This window comes from Orbicella faveolata, unplaced genomic scaffold, assembly GCF_042242905.1.
Source record: "Orbicella faveolata isolate gen_17 unplaced genomic scaffold, um_ofav_v1 contig_1, whole genome shotgun sequence".
In the NCBI taxonomy this organism is placed as follows: domain Eukaryota; kingdom Metazoa; phylum Cnidaria; class Anthozoa; order Scleractinia; family Merulinidae; genus Orbicella; species Orbicella faveolata.
Window position 1 is genome coordinate 4561473 of NW_028301536.1, and position 18503 is coordinate 4579975.

Genomic DNA, 18503 nt, shown 5'->3' on the forward strand with positions numbered 1-18503 from the left:
GCTCCCTTTAGAAGCGAGGCACAAGTCTGACTAATGCCGTAAAACAGGGCTAACACACTCTCTATTATTAGGGTCACATTAAAAGCTTTTATCAAATGCTGCGCCTCGTAAGACTTTATTCTCTTTCTTGTCTGGAAGGGTGTTTCAATTACAGCTTTTATTATATGGCGAGCTCCGTGAGCGGGCAAGATGAATCAAATCCTGCGCTGTGATTGGCTACCCGAGCGGGCAAGATGGAGCTATCTTGCCCTCTCGGGACTACCCGTCGTGTCCCGCAAGAAAAATTTCCCCGAAAGCCATATAATAAATCCTTTATTGACCAAGTCTGAGGTCAAGATGGCTGGATATTGACCTCGTGCTTTTTTTGCGAGTTTATGGACCTCGACTCCGTCTCGGCCATAAATACGCAAAAAAAGAACTTGGCCAATATCCAGCCATCTTGACGTCACATTTGATCGACAACCCATATATATTTACTCTAATTGTCAGCCATTGAGTTACGTATCTACAGTAATCTAAACTGATGTTTGCTTCATTCTCCAACAGTATTAGGGTGTCAATGGATATAGTTGTGGGTAAAAAAATAAATACAATTAAAAAAAAATGCTCTTTAGTAAAATAACATTTAAAAACAAACGGATTTGCCGTGCAAATGATCTGGGATCAGGAAAATTGCGACGTCGATTGTACGATTTATATAAATTACAATATTTAGAGAAGAAGCCACATCAGCCTTAACTGGTTTTCACGCGGGTTCTCTGTCCTGGTTGAACTGGAATTTTTAAATGCTCGTTTTTGTGGAGGGAGGAAAACCGGAGAACCAGGAGAAAAACCCTCGGAGTAAGGCGAGAACCAACAACAAACTCAACCCACAGATGCACCGGGCCGGCATCGAACCCACGCCACATTGAGGGGAGGCGAGCGCTCTCACCACTGCCGCTCCATCGCTGCTCGAAGTAGTGCTTCTCACTGACTGAACACTTACCTCGATCTCCCATTTCCTGGTCAATTACTGGTTAAGAAAAATGATTTCTTCCTTATTTTGTTTTTGATACACACTAATGTCACTATTACAACGGTTGAGCACCATTACAAGACGTTGTACTCGCGGACACAGGGAGGAATTGTCTGTGTTTAATAAATGTCAACGCTTGTTTAGTTTTTTTTCATTATGGCTTTAGGAACTTCTCTCTGTGCCAAAAAAAACGAGTGGAGTGTTGTTTATGTCGCGAGGGCTAGATGGGAAATTGAGAAAATTAAAGAATGACTTCGAAGAGGAAAGCATGGTATTAAATCAATTTTGTCCAAAGAATAACTGCACCTCATATCACCATTTATATCTTTTATTATCACATCTCCGACAATACAAGATATATTGCGTTTTCTCATTTACGTCTTTAGGGTTCTTATCTTGCTTGATACCCACAGCAATCAGATCTTTTATCTAAAGAAAGTAAATAACAAAATAGCAAAACAACATCATTACATTTTCCACTCAGAACGTTAAGTAATATATCAAACACGAAAAACCCCGTTTGACCACATTTCCAACCACCGAGAAGGGAGTTGAAAATAGCAGGGGGTGGGGGGTATATTGCAGACCCTACCAGCTTTGAACACTTGTAACATTTACGGAACTGAAAAAAAATGAGTTTCAAATTTAGTGAATTTTGGTGAGCTAATTTAAAATATAAGGTATGGTCCAGAAAAAAACTGTTCTGAGACACCATGACCATAATATATTTTATTGTTTCTTGGAGTATGTATTTAAACGACATGGACATCACCTACTGTTCGAAATGAACGTACATGTCACCTCCGATAGAAAATGACTTGCTCTCCATAACCGTATGCAGGGAACGTATATATCATAGGAAATCAGACAATATCGAAGATTTATCGACAGCAATGATGTTGCGAATTGCTCGCCTATTAAAAAAAAAAAGACCCACATTATTTGGTTACTTATACTCACCGATCATATTGAAAGCGCCTCATCTTAGAAGCTTTTCTTCTTTCCGTGACGTTTCGAATGGGAAATTTTCCCTTTCCCTACACATTTGATATAGTCGTGTAAATGAACAATGCTAAATTGATTTAGTAGAATTCTACTAGTATACTAATGCAAATGCTGCAATCTGATAGACTGAGGTACTCGTATACTCTCAGCCATTAGAATGCTGTGGCTGTCATTTGCCAACGAAATGGCGTCGTTTTCACGTTTCCCGAAGTTTTGGAGGAACCTTTAGATGCAAATGAATAAAAAAATTCCTAAGAAGACTAAAAGAAGGACATTAACGGTTTCTTGACTTAAACAAACTTGAAATGATCGAAAACAAGGGTGCACGCGCGTAAACAACTGCAAATTTGTAAAAGAGTGAAGTTAAATAGCACGTAGAGAAAACATTGGAAACCGCTTTTTCCGTTTGTTTCAGTTAGAATTCTACTGAAACCATTAGATTGTTCGTTCTCGATTTCTATGAGGTGATAGTTGATGAGGCCGAAGGTCTCATCAACTATCACCTCATAGAAATCGAGAGCGAATAATCTAATTGTTCAATAGAGGCGAAATGAGCTTAATAACACGAAACAATAAAACTAAACTTAGTTCAGATAATCAGTTACTGATTAATAATGTATTAATTAAGTTTATTGACAGGCTATTTTTTATCAAAAAAGGAAGCAAATGAATATAATTTATATATACATAAAAGATGGTTGGCCACCAAAAGAACGCGAATAATCCATCGTATAAAAAATTAAAAGATGGCGGCTGGTACATCTACCCATAATTCTTAGCGCACGAAAAATTAAGCAAAGATCGTAAAAAAAGTACAGAAAAGTTCTAACATCTTCAGACCTAGCAAAAACTAAGTCGTTAGCGCAGGGACAAATATTGCAAAAATATGGCTTTCCTTTTACTTTATGGACTGTGTAAGGTTCGCATGGTATTGTAGTAAAATGTACAGCCGCTATCTTTTTTCGTGCTGAGGATTGAGAGAGCAACATACCGCCCCTCACCTGATATAATGTGATATGCCTTGATGGCTTTGTTCTGATTATGGATGGAAATGGAAGCGATGGGCCCCAATGCACGGTCATCCTCCTCCTCCAGCTTGAACTCCTCCGCGGGTGCATTGCACATGTTACCTTGGCAACATGACATCGAACAATCCGAAAAAGATACACCCCATTCCGCTACGGCAGTTTCTAACCTTTCACAAGTGCTCTCTTCGTTGCAATCTTGTGTCGATCTGGTGCAGTTCTTAATCACATTGTGGAAGGCGCCTTCTGTTGTAAAGGTTAGAGTACCGCACATGTCGTCGTCGGCGCCTTGGCATTCCACTTCCCCCACGTCCCCATAACAATACTCGCCTTCACATACCATGTGATAGCAACGTATGCTCAACGCAGGTGGAATAACCACAAGAAGGCAACCACACAAGAACAACATGGACTACATAGAAATAATTTAATAAGAAGGTAATTAACTTCAGCACTGCATGTATATTGAAGAGGAAAGGGACGTAAAAGATCAACCAAAATGTGGAAAGTGAAGTTAAGGAGTTCTCAAATAAGTATTACATTTTTGTTAATAATATACTTTTTGCGAGGGTTTGCTGCTGTTTCTTCCACGCTATCCACCCTTCTTAAGTTTACATGAGTAAAATCAAAGCCACCAGAAAATAATGAAAAAGGATATAACGATATGTAACAAAAATTATAGAGGTCTCTGTCGAGTGGCAAGGTTGTAGGTCACTCAGTTCACTCCTCTTTTTGTTTCTTGTTAGTCAATGCGACTTCAAATTGAACGAATTGACATCGTTATCGTTTATAAGAGATTTTCAAGCCATACATCGAAAACAAACAAAATTGACGATGTGCGTCACATCAATCAAAAAATTATTTACAGTGTCCGCAACTTATCTTTCGTCCGATAGTGGACTTTTTATCTCAGTTGTGGACAGCAAGTCGTTTCCTATTATTGTATAGTCTGCAATTTGAACTACTAGAGTACCTTGAACTCCTGACTTCTTAGTATTGTCTATCGAAGTTGAGGGACACAGACTTTAAAACTTAATATAACTGTTTGTACAACTTCTAATTTAGGATATTGCTTGTTTGGGCTTTTTGTACAGATTTTTGCTTTTGTTCTGGGATACTTTTGAACGATTTGTGTGAGCTGTCTTAGCCAGTTGCTAAAGTTCTGGCCTGGTGATGAAAAAGTAAAATTGAAAAGATGGCTCTCTAATGGTAGATATCGTTACTTGTATTGTGGTGTCATGATTAAAAGGTAAGCATTTTATCATGAAAACATGATCACGAAAGAGCTGTTCAGTGATAATTTGTACTAATGAACCAGTATAAGGTAGCTTAAAATTTTCTCTTACCACGATTAAAGAAATCTTGACAGTCATTTTGACACAGATCTGTATTGTTTCTTGGGAAGCAAACACTGCAAGACAATATTGCAAACGTCTTAAAGTTGCGCCCCGTCCACGCTACGCCGGAGAAATTTGAAAACGCAAATTTATTTCTACGTTTAGGCCTACCGTCCACACTAATCCCTCACGAAAACGGAGCTTTTCGCAAACGCTCTTCAAAGCGGAGGAATTTAAAAACACCACCGGGCTTTTCCTTTTCGTGTGGACGAAAAACATTTTGAAACGCAACTTTTCGAGAACGATGACGTCACGATAATCACGTGATTTCCCTGGCCGAGTTTTCCTCAAATACAAATACAAAATGATCGGTGATTAATGCTTTTTCGAAGTTCTCTGGCGTAGCGTGGAAGGAAAACACTTCATGCCTTTTCAGAGTGAAAACGCCGTTTTCGAATTTCTCCGGCGTAGTGTGGCAGGGCCGAAGAAGATACACCAGAACCACATTCCTTGATCCATCTAATACATCATTACTTTAAAAGTTGATATATATAAACAATAGCCTCCGTTTGGCGCGAAAAGATGCTCGTATATTTGTCCTTGGACATTATCTGTTCCTCGAGGCTCACAGGTTTCCTCGAACTACGCTCTCGGAAAACTGTGAGCTTCGAGGAACAGATAATGTCCAAGGACAAATATCCGAGCATATTTTGAAAGCCAAATGGAGGCTAAATATTGTGTTTATTATCCTTCAAATATTTTTCGCAACTCGCGAAGTTTTGAAAATTGGGGAATATTCTCGGATATTCCCCAGTTTTAGCTGGGTAATATCTGGTCATGTGACGCTTTTAGACCAACCGCGCACGAGCGAAAATATATGATGGATTATAATTTCAGATATATTTACACTTTAATATAATCTTTACATAGCAATAAGGTCTTCCGTTTTTCGTTCTGCCATTCATTTCATAGTTGGGAAGCAAATGTTCAGTAGTCTAGAACAAAAAACGAACTTTATGGAAACTGAAGAAAATATGTAGAGTCGCACTTGAGCTAACGTGCCCCACACTGTCAGAGCTTACTACGTGTTTTGATGTTTATCTCAAACTGATTGATAATTCATCAAAATCAAGACCCTGACGGTGTTTGGATATCTGATCTTAGCTTGCATAGATTTTTACGATTCTATTTCTCCGCGGCCTTAGTTTTAGTTTCGATTGAGAAGATATATCATTCACTCAAGGCCATGTTTGACCACATTTCGAAACACTCCGAAATTCGTGAAAAATGCTCCACTACGCGTCGTGTTTTCAACTTTCTTCTCGGTGTTTAGAAATGTGGTCCAACGCAGCCTTTCCTGTTTGATATTTTACGAAACGCATTCAGGAATTTTTCTTTGGTGTACAAGTAGGAACAAGCCCAGCGTCAGGTCACCCGTTCCCTAAGAATTCTGCCAGGTTGTTTTTCTTTTAATTCTGCTTAACGAGCTAGAAGAAGTAACAAAAATATCCCAGATAAATTAAACAACGCTGGAAGGTACAAGAAAAGATTACAGGAACCTTTCTAGTGTTTTCGTCATTCAAGGGAGAAGTGTCAGCGACACTTATACACTTTCCTTAGGTTTTGAAGGGTTGTAAATCCACTTTTTCTCACAGGATTTTTCTGGGTTCTAAAATGGCTCTTTTCCTTTCCCTTGTTTTTAAGCAACAGATCACTAAGTCTATTCTTTAGAGGAATTATGAAGGTTATAAATTTTAAGCTACCGACATTTTCTCTTATGATAATAATAATAATAGATATCTCAGTAAATCAAACCTTGAAGCGATAGCAAGTGCTCGATTAAGAGTAGTTTAAGAGTCATTTAGTAGGTGAACTTTGAGCCCTTAAGTGCTCTTTTATCCGAATTGAATTCTCTGATTTCTCTATCGCGTGTTCGAGGACAATAATGCTCGTTTTTCTTACGAATTGCCACTGAATTTCCACACAATTGGGGACTGTTTGCAGCATATGCTGTCCTTAATTTTCTTGCAATTTTCTACTTAAAATTTTCTACTTAAACAAAATCTTGTCGTTTGCGATAGCTGAAACCCTTAGAAATAAACTGTATAACACGACCACTTTTTTGACATCTCGATGTATTTTACCTTTTCCAAACGAAACAAAAAAACACTGAAATGGGAAGAATCTTAGACATATTTTCCAATATTACGTGGAAAAACGAAAGATAAACCATTTTGGAGGAACTGGGTTGAACGACATTTATAAAAATAGCAACATTTCGCGCGCAATGGCTGGTTTCAACCGCAGTTCTGTCAAAATGAACAACCCGATTACTGGACATAATGTATAAGAAGAAAACGCCAGAATTAAGAGTGTTATTGCATTATTCTAAGTTTGCTTAAACTAGGAACTTGGAGACTATAAAAGGACCAAAGGACAGTCAATTGCTCTCTCTAACATATTTACTATGTACTCATATAAATCAAGAGTCTGAAAAGTCAAAAAATAATATCAGGTACATCCTGATTATATTATAAGGTGCCTTTCAAAGAAGAATTGACTTGGGAAATTTGTGAACCTTTCTTTAGTCGGTCACCGGCTTCGACGTGTTTTTAAATTAGTAGGGAAAAAAGTCGCTAGCTTTGTCGACCTAATATAAGTTAACTTTTCTGAAGACAATCATAATTTTAGCTTTCTACACCTGGTGAATGAATGCTAGACTTTAATTATAAAGAAACAGGCTTCGATACAAGGTTTCGGGGAATGGACCAACTTACTTCTGACCAGCTGAGCCGTAAAGAGAACAAAAGTCGCATTTTCCTCATTTGAGTCCTCTAACTGACCAATGAGGTTATTAGCAGTAAATTTAAGCAGTGCAATACAAGGCATTCAAATTTTAAGATAACCCTCACCTTGAAATATATGTTCCTTTCTACTCAGCGCCGATAGTGACTCTAAGCGTATGACCCCACACTAAGAAAGCTCTTCAATATAAACAAGTGAACTCGAACCCCCAAGCGATAGCAGGTAGCCTTTCGAAAGCGTTGGAGTTGACGTATGGTTCAGCCTTAGAGAGCCAGGTTCCCTTCGTACTTTTAATATTGGTAAGAATATATTTATTAAATCCACCGTGACTGGTTTGACCAAATAACTATCTATGCCAGGTATCAGAAGATTCTTTGAGCCATTATGTCGAGACGTGTTAAAACCTTATTGTGAAGTGAGCAGAGTAGCCATTACATCTAACCCTGTTTATGCAGCTGTACCACGAAAGTCGGTCTTAATTCTTTTTTGTCATACAAAAGACCCATAGGGGATTGTGTTAACATAAATAGTTATAGACCCAAGCCTTCAGGCAAATCAAGAATCCCAATCGGAAAGGCGTTTATAAATCAGCTTTTCAACAATAAATCTTATGCAAACACTTTGTTCGCCTGGGAATGACAAGCGATCCCTAAACTCATGTTTCCTGAAAATTCATCTGGTGCAAAACTAAAATAGTTTTCGAAATCATATGACACTTGTTTATAGACATAGAATATTCTTAAGAGGTTTGGCTCTGTAGAAATTCCGACCAATAATAGGTTCTGACTGCCAGCCAGCCTGATCAAAGTTATCGAGAACAAGGGGATTTTATTGCAAGCTCAAGCTCGAGAAATTTGTCCACTAGATATAACCAAAATAATTTTAGGGATCGCTGCGCACTTCCAAACAAACATAACATACTTTCAAAGGATTTGAATAATGCTTTTCGCCGAAAAGTCTCGAAAATTTCAGACTTCCAGGCATTTAGTCAATTATGGACCGGTTGCTGGCTGGTCATATGGCCTCATATACTAACTGCGTATTAATAATTAAGGTTTATGACTAACAACTAAAGAACTCGGCCTTCTCAGAAACAACCCCTTAAGTCGCTACTGCTTTACTATTTTAAACAATTATGGAATATCCTATTTTGCCTTAAACCTTTTGAGGTGAATACATTCGAAAGCAAGTTTTTCACACTCTTTTGTAGGGTCATCAAAATTTTGTTAACATCACGGTGCCTCTCGTATATAAGGGAGTTCGAGTTTCAATCGGACAGTAAATGCTCTCTATTATTAATTTTCTGATTATGTGGGAGCAATTCTGCCCTGGGACAGTCGAATATATTCAAGGTTCAAGGATTTTTCGCCCGTTGGTTGGTCACGCGCGAATTATTTCAGCGCCATTTTGAATTCTTTGGCACACGCAGGCCCTGGTATTGGGCGATAAAGGAAATCATGAATGGCTGGTGAAGGTCGGATGTTTTTTGTCGTCCAGGAGGTATGATCTACGTGAAGGCTAGTAAAATGAGGGACAGAAAGATATTCCATTTGATTTGAAACTGTCGAACGATAACGTACATTCACCAAAATACCAACATGGCTCGACCAAACTAGTCTGATATGCTATGCTGATATGCCGCCGAAACGTACCAGAAAGGTAGGATTGGGTATAAGACAATAGTGTTACTCGTGTTTCTGTGGCATCTTTTAAGCCGTTTTTGGTAATATTATTCTTAGCCATTTATTAGGGTGTTAACCGGAATTTTGCTTTTGAAGCAAAACTCAGGCCGATCATAATGTTCTTGAAAAGGCAATGTCAATCAACATTTCCTCGAGAGATGCATGAACAGCTACTGAAAGTTTCGCCATTTCAGAGTAAATCCGCTTTTTAAGATTGCGAGAGAAAAAGCTCTCAAGAGTAGGATGGCAAAGTCTTACCCAACTGAAAGTCAGTGGACTAATTCACATTGTTGCTTCTATCTCAATTCTACCGGCATAAACTACTTATGGAGACAGGACTGATCATCGCAGTTATACACACAACTTAAGCAGTTGTGAAATTAATCCTATTTTTTTTATCTTTCTTCACAGTTCACTGAATATATGATCTTTCATATATTCACCTGTATCTTCACCATCTACGGGTATATTAATTACGAACTCATTCACTAAAATGATTTTTTATTTTTTTTATTTTACCCGAAAATACTGACCCCCGGTCCACGAACCCCCACTATGGACTGGGTCCGTGGACTACCCGTGGACCGGTCCACGGACTACCGTTACGGACGCCCTCTACGGACCACCCCCCAAAATAGAATAAAAATAAGAAATAAATATTTCATTAATGGGTTGTCCAATAGATTACTCATATCGACGAAATTTCGAGTGTTACACTGTGCAAATGTAATTAACACGCCCCCCCCCCCCCCCCAAAAAAAAAAAAAAATGCCTAAAACCTGTTTTCAGCGTCAGGGGATGCCGATGACAAAAAGAAGGAAAGTTCTTAACTTTCATTCATGGCTCCATCGGGCTATGGGAGGTGTGTTTTTAGTTTGTTTAAGCTTGTTTGTATCTGTAATTCCGCTGAACAAATTATGAAGCCTGGAACGAGTTCACGAATCCACGCGAGGATGGGCTGAACAAAATGGCTCAGGGGAAAGAGCACAAATTTCAAGCCGGCTTCCCAGAGGCTTCCCGGAGGCTTCCTGGGGACTTTCCGGTCTTTTATATACTGTATGGCCACAGCAAAGGAAATGGTAATGTGTAATGATATAACTTGCGCCCGAGCCTCAACCCAAGAATGTTACATTTGCACACTATAACGTTCGAAATCTTGCTGACACTTGTAATCTATTAGACAACCCGTAAGTGACATGTTTGTTTCTTATTTATATTCTACTCTGGAGGGTGGTCCGTAGCGGGGGTCCATAGGGGTAGTCCGTGGACTGGTCCATAGGTAGTTCGCGGACCCGGTCCGTTGTGGGGTTCTGCCGACCGGGGGTCAGTGTTCTTGGGTTACCCTAAAGTTCAGGGCCGGGTTGTTCAAAGCCCGATTAAGCTAACCCAGGATTAGTGAGAATTTTGATTTCAATTTTGTAACTTTTCGGTGAGGTTTTCTGTTTATATTATTTGTCTTTTAGTTTTGAGTTTTAATAATCTTAAACTGCACACTACATAAGCAATGAAAAACATTTTTATACAAGAAAAATTGATACTTTGGTTAACTTTTAATCTTGGGTTAGCGTTAACCGGCTTTCGAACAACCCGGCTCAGGATATTTTGAAAATATTCCAGTGAGTAACTAACATACTCGCCTTCGTAAAGTGCTCCGATAAATTCGCGTTAATCTCTTACCTGGCTTCAAAATTAAAGTTTTGGTCCTTTGTAGCGATCCTTGAAACCTAGGTAGCATTAAAGCTTTTCCTTCCAGCTGTAGGTTTGTATACAAGGTACATTTATACGTTCCTCATCCGTGTTGAGCGTGACGATCACATACTTCAATGTTCTTTGTATTACAGACCATTGTTTTCCTCGAAGCCGGTTTAATCATGTAGAGTCCTCTTGAAAGGTTTGTAGAAGCACTCTTTCCGACAACTCTTGGCACACATACTTGCATGAACAGTAAACGGTGATCCGGGGATCCAAGGAAGGGTTGATAAATGCCACGGCCATTTTGTGTTTACAACAGGTGTTTTAGTTTCCAATCTCCCCGTGAGTATCGCATCAGATTGGGGGAACAGCGGCTCGGGTCATGAGTGGGATTGTTAAAGTCACCGTGAGTTTTTTTTCCGAAAAGGTGAAAAGGTCGCCATCGAACGCCATCGAAGCCGGATTCCGGAATACAAAGAAACTCATGAAGGAGTATCTGAGCTAAACACATCTTACGGAGTTTTTAGGACTAAAGGAGAAGGCCGCATTAATGTGAAATTGGCGGGTTCTCGTTAAAGTTATTTCGCCTGGCGAAATCACCTGCGGGCAAATGCGAAATTTTGCAATTGTAACGGATGGGCAGTGGCAGCTTGAACTTTCAAAATTAATATCGGATGAAAGAAATTAGGGCCATTTATACGAGGAAAATAAGCCGCGGCTTAAATAAGACGCGAACTTACCTTACCGGGTACATTTTTATCAGTTCACGTCTCACACAAGCCGCGGATAACATAAGCCGCGGCTTGTGTAAGACGACGGTTTTGAGCTAAGCCTAAATAATCCGCGGCTTATATAAGACGCGAAACCACTCGTATAAATGGTATCGCGGCTTGTTTGCGGCTTAGGTAAGACGCAAACTTACACTGCGCAAGCGCAAGGTTTTCCCGCACTGGCGCGAGAGCTTGCGCAATTCCGCGATTGCTATGACAACCAACACAAAAGCGAGGCAATAGTCAGGAATAAGCCGTGAACAATTTATACGAGCACTTCGCGTCTTATATAAGCCGCGCTCGTATAAATGGTTCAGTTCGCGTCTTATGTAGGTCGCGGATTGTGTAATCCGCGGCTTATTTTTCTCGTATAAATGGCCCTATTTTAACAATTCGCAAGGAATCTCTGAAGCACATATCTAGATGGGCAACAAAGTACTACACGCCTGACAAATTGTACTATCCGGTCCCTCAATCTGCCATGCCCCTTTTTTTCTACAGCTACGATGACACCTTTACCAAGTGAGGACATAATGCCAGGTATGGAAGGACAGATCAAAGAGTGGCTAGAGAGTTTTAGACCAGTGCGCCAACGGGCGGTTAGGAGCGAGACCACAAAAGATAAGTTTGGGGCCTTGCCGCCAGCTGTCTACCCTGTTCATTACACTGACAACGAGTCTGAAGAGAGACTTCGATTCCCTGAAGAAAACAATGTATCATCAGCGAATGCAGTACCATAACGCGTTGTTAGCATACAATTTGTTGTTACTGAGGTGTTGAGGATCACAGAGAAGTGCAAATTGATGAGTATGAAACAGATTCGAATGACGAGGAATCAGATTTTGAAGAACATTTAGAGCTTGTCAACAGAGTGTGTGTTTCACCATCCAGCAGGGCAGTACGTGCATTTGTGCGTCTCGACATGTGATGGTAAGAGGTAATAATAGTTGTAAAATCATTGCAGATCCATTAAACGGTGCAGATTGATACGAATGGCAGCGAAATTTTTGGCAAAAAACCCAAAGAAATCGCACAGTAAGGCAACGGGAACCGTTGTGTAATAAGTGTAATAAGTGTAATAAGTGTAATAAGTGTTTGTGGACTTCTTGGGAATAAAAAGACTTCCGTAGCTAACAAAATTACGTACCCCAAGGGCTAGAGTGGGCGTTTCACTCCTGTCTCATTTACCTCTCTTGAATAGGCGAATCTTTGCTGACGTCATTGTTTACAATTTTCCTCAGTAACATACGAGTTTGCGCATAGAAGGCATCATGCTAGACACGATTTTACTAGAAAAACTTAAAGAGCTTGTGAAACTTAGTAAGTGGTGAAATTTTTGGCTCTTTGGGTGTAATATTCGAGGAGAAATTGGCTTTCAAAAACATCAAAATTTCTGTGTGGCAAAAGCGCTAATGAGCTCATACATTCTTTGTAAAATTTAATTTGAGCTTTTAAACCCGCGTCGCACGAAAAGTATTCAATATATACATCGCGCTCAAATTCCTTGGGACAGTTAATCGTGCTGTGCCCTTTCAATATTCAGTATTAATCTCTTTGTAGCTCCATCAGAAACTGTATCGCTTATGGTAATGAGGCAAATATTGGGCACGAAGATTCTCCTATTACTTCTATGCCCCCTAATCGACAGGAAAACAAATTCACATCTAGAATAAAAGCTTTGGTGATTTTATCGATATACTAGGTTTGTGAACAAAAGTGGGGAAGACGATCATGTTACGTAATTAAATAATGAATTAATAAAAGTTTTACACTTCGTCTAGAGTTTAAAGTCTTAAAACTGCGCAAATTACATAACAAATGTGAATAATTTACTTGCATATTTAATTATTAACTGAGATTTACCGACAACCGACAAAGGTCGACAATTTTAACCGACAACTGACAACGTAATGAAATTTTAACCGGCAACCGACATGTGGATCCCCTCATTCAGACCTCCTGTTGAAGCGTGACTGCGATCACGCCAAAAAAGCCGAACGCCTGGAAAGATTACACAAAACCGAATATTTGAAATTCTCAGCACAATATGGTTGCCGTGATGAGTTCATGTGAAGGTAAATTTATCTTGCCTTATGGCAGGGCGTTTTTATGGCGATTTAGTCTAAGAGTGGTTCCTCTTTCGCCTAGTCCGTCGTGCTTGACGCGAAAGCAATCCTCGAGGAAAGAATTTTGCGCGGGAATTTTTTCCTCGAGGTTTATTTACGGTCACGCTCAACGGACAAAGCGAAAGAGGGATACTCGTAGACTAATGGGTATGTTGCTTTGTGATGCAAAAGCAATTTGTGGGACGACGTCGCTTCGAGTCACCGTCCTTGCTTCACTTATGAGGAGGAACAAAGACAACGGAAATCGAAAAGAACAAAAAAACAAAACAAGAAGAACAAATTGAACAAAATAAAATAAAATAAAATAAAATTAAACCGCTAGCCACAGCCACTCGTTAAAAATAGACGCAATTTTCGCCCAAAGTAAATGGTGGAACACCCTATGTTGAGGTAGGTGAAGTTTATTTCTACGCTTTATTTTAGTATATTTAAGACTAAAGAGAATTTCCGATAAAAAGTCTACTAAACGTGTTCGTGTATGGAATCAACAGTCAGATCGTGAGTTTGTGCAGCCTGTGGATAATTAACAAACATTCAGATATATTGAACACTATTTTGTAACTAGAACCGAAAAAATGTGGGTGAGGTGTTAGAAAAAAAGTACTCAGTCTGCACGGTCTTCACGGTCTGCATGGCCTGCTCGGTCTGCAGTCTGCATGGTGTGCGTTTTGGGGTGACCGAGTCGCCGGTTGCAAGTGACAACGTTCGGCGATCTGTTCCAGTGGGTCCCCGGCGCCTCTGCGATGGATCGCCGACGCACTCAAATTTGCGCAAATCGAATTGGCGCAATTTTCAACTATTTCACCTGATAATATGGATCGAATCGTCTTATTGGAGTACATTGCCTCCGCAGATGATGGTCACGTAAAATATTTTCATCGCCGACAACCGCTGGCTTGGCTGCGAAGTTGATCTCGGCTCAACTTCGCGGGCAACCCGACGGTCAATGCCTGGGACAGATTATGATTCGGCGATAAATGTTCACATATGCCGTAACGGTGTCCCAGGCCGTGCAGGCGGTTATGTCCCAGGTATGTACGCTAGGCTAAAGCCGGGTTCGAGGTTCGACTGTATTTGTTTCCTTGAGAAGTCGCTCGTGCGTAACACCAAGTAGCGAGAGCGAGAGTACGATTTACTCAGCTTCCACGCTATGGCGGGGAAACTTGAAAACGGAGCTGTATTTCTACGGTTAGCCCTACCGTCCACACTAGAGAGGTACTGTAATTGAAAACGCCGGCTTTGCGTTTCAGTGTGAACGGAAAACTCCAAAATGACCGGTGATTGTTGTGTTTTCAAATTTATCCGGTTTAGTATGGACAGAAAACACGTGATACTTTTTTCAGAGTGAAACCTCCGATCTGTTTTTCCCCGGCGTAGTGTGGACCTTCAGCCTCACTTGCGTTCATAGGCCAGGTAACGCATGAGCCCACAACTGCAAACACCGGTAGCCCATTTCTGAGGTTATCTTGTCCCTGGGTATCAAAAGGAGTCTCCGTGCGAAACCATTCATATGAAAATGTGTTCCGCCTACAGGTTCATTTTCATACAAATCACACTCATTTTCATATGAAAGGTTTTGCACGTAGACTCGTTTTGAAACAGAGGCACAAGGTAACTCGGAAATGGCCTATTGCACATTGTGTGACTGACGAATTGATGGCATAACTTATTTTGACTCAACCCTCTGTACAAAAATGTTTTAAAATTGGTACCAGTTTATTTTATTCTGTTTGGCACTTACGTCGGTATATATCAGGCTATCGCGTGTGACATTTTGGAAAATTAGTTTTGTTTGGCTTTAGGGGATAACCTAGGCTCAGTCTCCAGGTGGAGAGGATCGCGGGCGCACCGAAACACCCATGGCTGGAGACTGAGCCTAGGAATCACCAGAATATTATGGTACTTTACATGTAAGAGACGAGAAGTAGGTGCATCCCAAGGGAAAGTGACTGGGGTTGCAATTAATTCACTCAAATTAAAAAAATCATTGCAAGCAACTATATTTATTGTTCTTAGGAACTGTTAAAGTACCAGTTATGTTTACGTTCAGTTTGCGTGTTATTTCTTGTTAAGCTACGATGGTCGGAAAAAAGAGTATTTACAAATTGTTATCTCTTATTTAATGTTGATACGACCACGCCCACAAAAAGAGATCCTGGTACATTCTCGTAGTCACTTTCAACAATAACCTCCTTCACTTTCGCATGGAAGTTCCCAAGGGGTCATATAGCTCTTATAAAGTCAAGGATTGTTTGGGATTATAAGCGCTCTCAGTTGAATCCCGTCGCCGGGTGGATTAGGATTTATAGGATTACCGTTACCACAAAACAGCTTCTTTAAGAAGGCTCGGAAATCCGTCATCTGTACCATGTATATGATAAAATTAATCGCACCGTTTGAATAAAGCAGCCCAACGCTAAGATACCTTGTTATAAAATCTGTTTTAAAATCAAGAGAAGGCTTAGCCAACATAACATAGACTGCATAATAAAGTAACGCTGAATATGGAATGATGAAAGCAAACGTCATAGCGATAAGAAGATATGTTCCACGGAGTTTAGTTGCTATCAAGTTGGCCCTGATGGCGTTGTTCCTCTGAATATCTATTCTTTTTCTTTGTCTTGTCCATAAGGTCTTTGCAACGGAAATATTAAAATAACTTAAAATAACACCCGGTATAAGGTGCTGTATTAAGGCATAACATACGATTATTATTCTAAAAGGCAGATAACTCTTATCGTATTTACAAATTACTGTATAATGTGTATCGTTAAGATCATATCTTATTCCGTTGATCGTTGCTGTTGGCCCTAAAACGACAATAAAACCTACAAGCCATGCGATAAAAACAAGCTTACGAACAATAGAGACACTGAACGAGCGGGGAACGGCACGAGTTGACAAATACCTCTCCACACTTATTACCATTAAATTATTCATTGTTATTGAAGATAGTAGTATGCCGATAAATCGAACAATTCTGCATGCCCAGCCATGTTGGAACACGTCGACCATAATCTGAATACATATCAAGGGAAGTGAAATTATATTACACAGTATATCTGACAGAGCTAAGCTCTTGATGTAAAAGTTGAAATTTCGCAGAAATGGAGTGTACTGCATATAAGAGACGACCTTTTTCTTAAAAGATATAAAGTAATAAATTAGAACGTTGCCTACAAATCCTACCGCACCAACAGACGCAAAAACTAAGAGAAGAGCGGGTTTAGTGGTGAAGCCTGCTGGTGTGAACACGTAGACTGCAGTTTTCTTTTCTGTGGCGTTGAGGAGAGCAGACTCGTTACTGACAGAGAGGTTGGACATCATCTGCGATCCTTCCATAATGATCTTCTGAAGAGATTAATTATACATCCTATAAACAACGGTAGCCTCCAAAAACAAACCATAGCCTCTATAACATCAATAAGTGGCGAGCCATTATTTTTTGACGGAGGTGATAAGGGTTGGGAAATTCCGGTCCGCCCCCCCCCTCCCCCCCCAGCCAAGAAAAAAAACCGCACATCAAAAACTGCTTAAAAAAATTCGTGTAAGGGGAGTCGTGTGGAAAAAAATCGAGCAAGTGCGTGTTATTATACAGGTCCTTTTTTAGACTTAAAAATAATTCTTTCACAAGTTATTGCATTGCCCACCAAAGTAACTCAGCACAACCTGCTAAAAGGGGAAAAAAATTCATCCCCCAGAAAATTGTTAAGCACCCCTACCCATCACCAACCTTAAAAAGAAACTGACCCATCCCTGATAATCAACCAGACGAACAGTAAAAATAATAATAGACAATGTAAAAAATACGAAGAAGCCAACGGATTTTAAAGAAAAAGAAAAAGAAGATTCATCCAGTGTCTAACTACAAAGTCTTCACGCCTTTTAACCTTTGTTTTCTTTAAAGGGGCTCAGTCACATTAGTTTGTGTTATTTTAACCGCATTCAAAATTAGGAAAAATGAAAATAGTAGCCTGAAAATAGTAGCCTGAATTTACTCAGGTAGAAAACACCGAAGAGACAATAATAAAGCATAAAGGAACAAGGGTGTTTAAGGACAGAGAGGATTAACACGAATTGCAAATTGCAAACTTGAAAAATCTAGGCTAACTTTTCAAGACGCCCAATCAGTAACGTAGCTTGTTTAAAAAAAATTAAACATGACTGGGTTCTTGAGTGGACGCAAATTGCAGTACTGCACTTGCTAAAATGATAGATGATTGGTGCTTGGCTTTAAAAGGTGACAGGCTCTATTTGCAATTGATTTATCCAGGGGATTTGACTCGATATGTCATAATTACTCTACAGCCCTATGCCTAACTGGGCGCTATAAGGAATGATAATGAAGTCATAATTACTCTCCATCCACACGACGTGCCTACGGCGTCAGTGGTGAAGCAACGAAGTTCTTGCATTCTTATTTGTCGGATCGAAAGCTAAAGAGTGAGAGTAAATAGTTTTCTTTCTGTCTGACTACCCATGCATTGTAGTGTTCCTCAAGGCAGTGTCTTGGGACCACTCTTGTTCAACATATTTCTCCTCCTTGCGACTCTAAGTAACTCTTAGTAATGACACCACAACCCCAAGCATAACTCTGAATGTTTGAACATTCAGAGTTATGCTTAAAAGTGCCAGTGTATGGCGTTATCCATTAACAGCGTCTGGTAATCGAGCCTACATATGTACTTGCAGGGCTGATATTTCAAATCAAAAGGAAAATATTTCAAATCAAACAGCTTTTTAAGCCAACTCGTGATATCCATGCCGGACAGAAACATGGCCAGTAAAACAAGTTATTTACTGGGCAAATTGAGAGATTTTCAGCATTAACTAAAACAACTCATTTGCTGAGAAAAGTAAATTATTTCCAACAGAAAACAACTGCAGTTTAAATCCCTACCCTACATGTGCAAGCGTAAAGCCCTCGCACACGATTTTTGGCATCGCCTCGGTCAAAGGCTGTCAATGCAATCGATGGATCGATAGATAACTAATAAGTTGTACTCAGTGAAGTATATCGAGACCCAGTTTAAAACGGAATGAAAT

The 18503-nt window shown here is 39.8% G+C and overlaps 2 protein-coding genes and 1 pseudogene across 3 annotated transcripts; 1 reads left to right on the forward strand and 2 right to left on the reverse strand.

Annotated features, from left to right (window-relative positions):
• Window positions 1-1327: 1327 nt before the first annotated feature.
• LOC110061997 (uncharacterized) lies at window positions 1328-7346 on the reverse strand. Of its 2 annotated transcripts, XM_020768872.2 has the most exons (5): window positions 7295-7346; window positions 4392-4456; window positions 3022-3457; window positions 1976-2052; window positions 1328-1444 (listed from the first exon to the last, which is right to left on the reverse strand). In XM_020768872.2, exons 2-4 carry the CDS (start codon window positions 4416-4418, stop codon window positions 2000-2002), a joined length of 516 nt encoding a protein of 171 aa, XP_020624531.2. In that variant the 5' UTR covers window positions 4419-4456; window positions 7295-7346; the 3' UTR covers window positions 1328-1444; window positions 1976-1999. The 2 variants fall into 2 exon arrangements, with proteins under 2 accessions (XP_020624531.2, XP_020624529.2); XM_020768870.2 differs by lacking the exons at window positions 1328-1444; window positions 1976-2052 and having other exon boundaries at window positions 2924-3457.
• A 4358-nt stretch (window positions 7347-11704) lies between these two features.
• LOC149117775 (uncharacterized) lies at window positions 11705-12262 on the forward strand (annotated as a pseudogene).
• Window positions 12263-15441: 3179 nt separating this feature from the next.
• LOC110061986 (uncharacterized) lies at window positions 15442-16908 on the reverse strand. The gene has a single exon (XM_089282103.1). It carries the CDS (start codon window positions 16797-16799, stop codon window positions 15699-15701), a length of 1101 nt encoding a protein of 366 aa, XP_089138229.1. The 5' UTR covers window positions 16800-16908; the 3' UTR covers window positions 15442-15698.
• Between the last annotated feature and the right edge of the window lie 1595 nt (window positions 16909-18503).